Source organism: Gadus macrocephalus, chromosome 11 (genome assembly GCF_031168955.1).
Source record: "Gadus macrocephalus chromosome 11, ASM3116895v1".
In the NCBI taxonomy this organism is placed as follows: domain Eukaryota; kingdom Metazoa; phylum Chordata; class Actinopteri; order Gadiformes; family Gadidae; genus Gadus; species Gadus macrocephalus.
In genome coordinates, this window is record NC_082392.1 from 906,445 (window position 1) to 909,917 (window position 3,473).

The window sequence follows — 3,473 nt, forward strand, 5'->3', positions numbered from 1 at the left end:
CTGTCGCTGTCTCCCATGGTAATGATGTTCTGCTGAGGCTCCGCCCCCTTCTGTAGGGGGCGGAGTCACCACAGTCTGTAGTGGCGGAGTCCCCACAGTGTCTGTAGGGGGCGGAGTCCCCACAGTGTCTGTAGGGGGCGGAGTCACCACAGTCTGTAGTGGCGGAGTCCCCACAGTGTCTGTAGGGGGCGGAGTCCCCACAGTGTCTGTAGGGGGCGGAGTCCCCACAGTGTCTGTAGGGGGCGGAGTCCCCACAGTGTCTGTAGGGGGCGGAGTCACCACAGTGTCTGTAGGGGGCGGAGTCACCACAGTGTCTGTAGGGGGCGGAGTCACCACAGTGTCTGTAGGGAGCGGAGTCCCCACAGTGTCTGTAGGGGGCGGAGTCACCAGTGTCTGTAGGGAGCGGAGTCACCATTGTCTCTAGGGGGCGGAGTCACCGGTGTCTTTAGGGGGCGGAGTCACCAGTGTCTGTAGGGGGCGGAGTCACCAGTGTGTAGGGGGTGGAGTCATAAAGGGTCATATCTTCTTTCTGAATGAACTAAATCTGAAATGTTTTAGACTCCCGGTTCCTAGTCTTCATATGCGTTACTGTCTTAATCCCGGCTCCATGCACTCCTATGCGCTTCCACTCTGAACCTCATGCTGGCATCAGGCCTCCCACTCAGCGATAGCGTTACCATGTTAATCCCTTCTGCATTAAATCGATTACATATATTGTCACGGTAACAGTCATCGACAGAAAGTGCAGGCCGACAGCACAATGCAGAAGCAGTATTCAGGTGATGAGTTGCAGTACACCGCAGCGGCCACCAGATGTCGGGTTTGAGGCCATCCTGGTAGAGAAGAGCGTCTCCACAAACCCAGCATGGAAAAGCTTTAGGCTACACCGTTCTCCCCATAAACTTACGATTTCTGAATGACTAACAAATGTTAGTCATTAACAAATGACTCATGTCAGATCAAATCAAATTTAACATTTTAGTAATTTCGCTTTTCAGCTTTGTCCAAGCAGGTTAGGGTACGGGTGCCTGGGAGTCAAACCCAGACCACTAGACCACTCTGCGGCATCGCATTGTATCATAAAGAAGGAACACTAATGTTTTAATGTGAGAATAGGACCCACATGAACACATGAACAGTTAATAATCAGGTGAGGACAAGCTTTCCCGCAGCGACCAGAGTGTGCATTAAGTCATCGATCCAAACGGTCATTAACCTCAACGAGGCTAATCTGATTGTCCCCTTTCCTGTGGATGGGCTCTTCTTGACCAGTAATCACATTCAACCACATAATCCCGTTTGTTGCTCAGCGTCTCTGGCTGATGGTCTGCCTCCAATGGAGGAGTGAGAGCACTCAGCGGACGACTAACCGCTCTGCTCCGTTCCCCCGCATTGCTCCGTGTGCCCCCCCCCTCTCTGGACCACTAAACACATCCATATCTCTCTTTAATGTCCGACTGTTGACTGGCGACTCGCTGACGTCCTCCTCAGTTGAGGACGAGGACGTCCGGCTCCACTCTCCCCGTCCGCGGTCGTCTCGTTCCCAGCAGGACTCGATAAGACCCAATAAGGATCACGCTTCCCCACAATCGGGTTAGAGGATCCTTTTTGACAATGAGGGGATCTGATTACCGCTCGATGGATTTCTCCCCACAAAGATCTCTCTCTCCCCGTCTCTCTCTCTCTCTCTCTCTCTCTCTCTCTCTCTCTCTCTCTCTCTGGACATTGAAGGCCTGATTAAAAAATACAGAACATCAGACAATTCAAAGGCTTTGTAGGTGACTTTGGTTTTAATTGTGACACAAGGAACAACAGAAATGAGGCCCATAAGTTGATCAATAGGTTCTGTTGTGTGTTTTGTCTTTGAAACGCTGTTGTTAAGAGAGGCTCCAAAAAGGAGATTTACATGAGTTGGGAAACTCAAGTCTCACGCATTCGGCGTGAGACACACGCCACACTTCGTATTTCTCACGCAGAGAAATTACCAGGATAGCACCCACCAATCTGGGCCGCTTTTTAACAGTGGAACAGGTAGGAATCAAATGGGTTTGCCGTTCGTAGGGTAACCAGACGTCCTATTTTGGCCAGACCTGCCCTCTTTTTGAGACACTTTTAAAAAAAAGTGTGGCGGAATTTCAAAATCGTCCGGGATTTTATTAAAGCCTCATACATGTTCACATTGAATTTGTGTTGCGTTTCTCTGGGTCGTTCACAAACTAGTTAGGCTCTCCCCTACTCAGTTCTGTTCGCTTTGCATTGGTGGAAGTGAGTAGGGGGAGTGGAAGTAGAGCCTTCAGATTGGACGGTTTGACTTAGTTATGTTTTGTATTATTTCTTTACCATTATTGTTTTAGGGTCAAACATTAACAAATTTCTCCTACAGGGGATTGATAAAGTTCTATCTATTGAACAGAAAGTAACACTTGGTCATACTTTACACACTTTACCACTGCATTGGCCTACTGAATGCCACAGATATATTTTAAGCATTGGACTGAATGCCACATAAATATATAATTATGTTTTTGCACGTTTGCAACGTTTAAAAGTTCAGGGGAAAGTATATGCCTCTACTGGTGTTGCATTAGCCTTTTGAGGCAGTGGTGTTTCTGAATATTAGTGTTAAGGGACAATAATGCTTATCATACATGTCTGTGGACACATTTGTGTGCAGTCGCATGTTAATTTACCCCCCCCACACACACACACACACACACACACACACACACACACACACACACACACAAAAAAAAATCTCACTCTGAACTCGGTTCAAAACTTGAGAGTCCTGTAACAAGGTTCAGTGGTTGGTTATAGCGGTTATATCTGCAAATCAGCAAGTTAAAGGTATATAGAAAATGTTCTAGGGAAAGGGCTTTTATTAGAGGCGGTTATTAGAGGTTTAATGTGCAGCAGAACTCCTTTCTTCTTATTCTCTGCCATCATTTGAACTCAGAAGTCTGTTCTGAGAGGAGCGTCGGTCTGTTGTTGGTCGCAGGACAGTCTGTAAAACAGTCTGTAAAACAGGCCTCACAGCGCTACCCCCTCTGACAGGTCGGAATGGTTTGACCCGTAGCTGACGATGGTGAAAGCGGTGGAGTTGGGCTGGACCGGGTCTTTGCTGGACTGCAGAGGTCAGGGGGGAACAATGAGGAGCCTTCCTCTGCTATACATCATGTACATAAATACAACACATATAGAGGTTCGCATGCACACTATATGTTGTGTATAGATATATTTTTCTATGTGATCAACTAAGACAAATATTGGTCAATTCTAAAAAGGAAATCCAGAAAATATATGCTGAATATTTTGCTTTCTACGAAAATACAGATTCCCGTTTAAAAGGTTTTAATGCTCAAACTCTTCACTTACGTCGTCAAACATCTTGTTGCTGTAGATCTCGTCCTTATCAATGAAGGTTAGCAGGATCCAATCACAGAGGATGGAACACTAGAAGGAGCCAATCAGAG

The 3,473-nt window shown here is 47.0% G+C and overlaps 1 protein-coding gene across 1 annotated transcript in view; it reads right to left on the bottom strand.

Moving 5' to 3' along the window:
- Positions 1-1,768: 1,768 nt before the first annotated feature.
- p2rx2 (purinergic receptor P2X, ligand-gated ion channel, 2) overlaps positions 1,769-3,473 on the bottom strand; it is an 8,214-nt gene continuing 6,509 nt past the window's right edge. Inside the window, exons 11-12 of the mRNA XM_060065673.1 lie at positions 3,376-3,453; positions 1,769-3,126 (exon numbers count right to left, since the gene is read on the bottom strand). Of these exons, the coding sequence (XP_059921656.1) occupies positions 3,031-3,126; positions 3,376-3,453 (174 nt within the window). The 3' untranslated portion in view covers positions 1,769-3,030. The remainder of the gene's footprint in view (positions 3,127-3,375; positions 3,454-3,473) is intronic.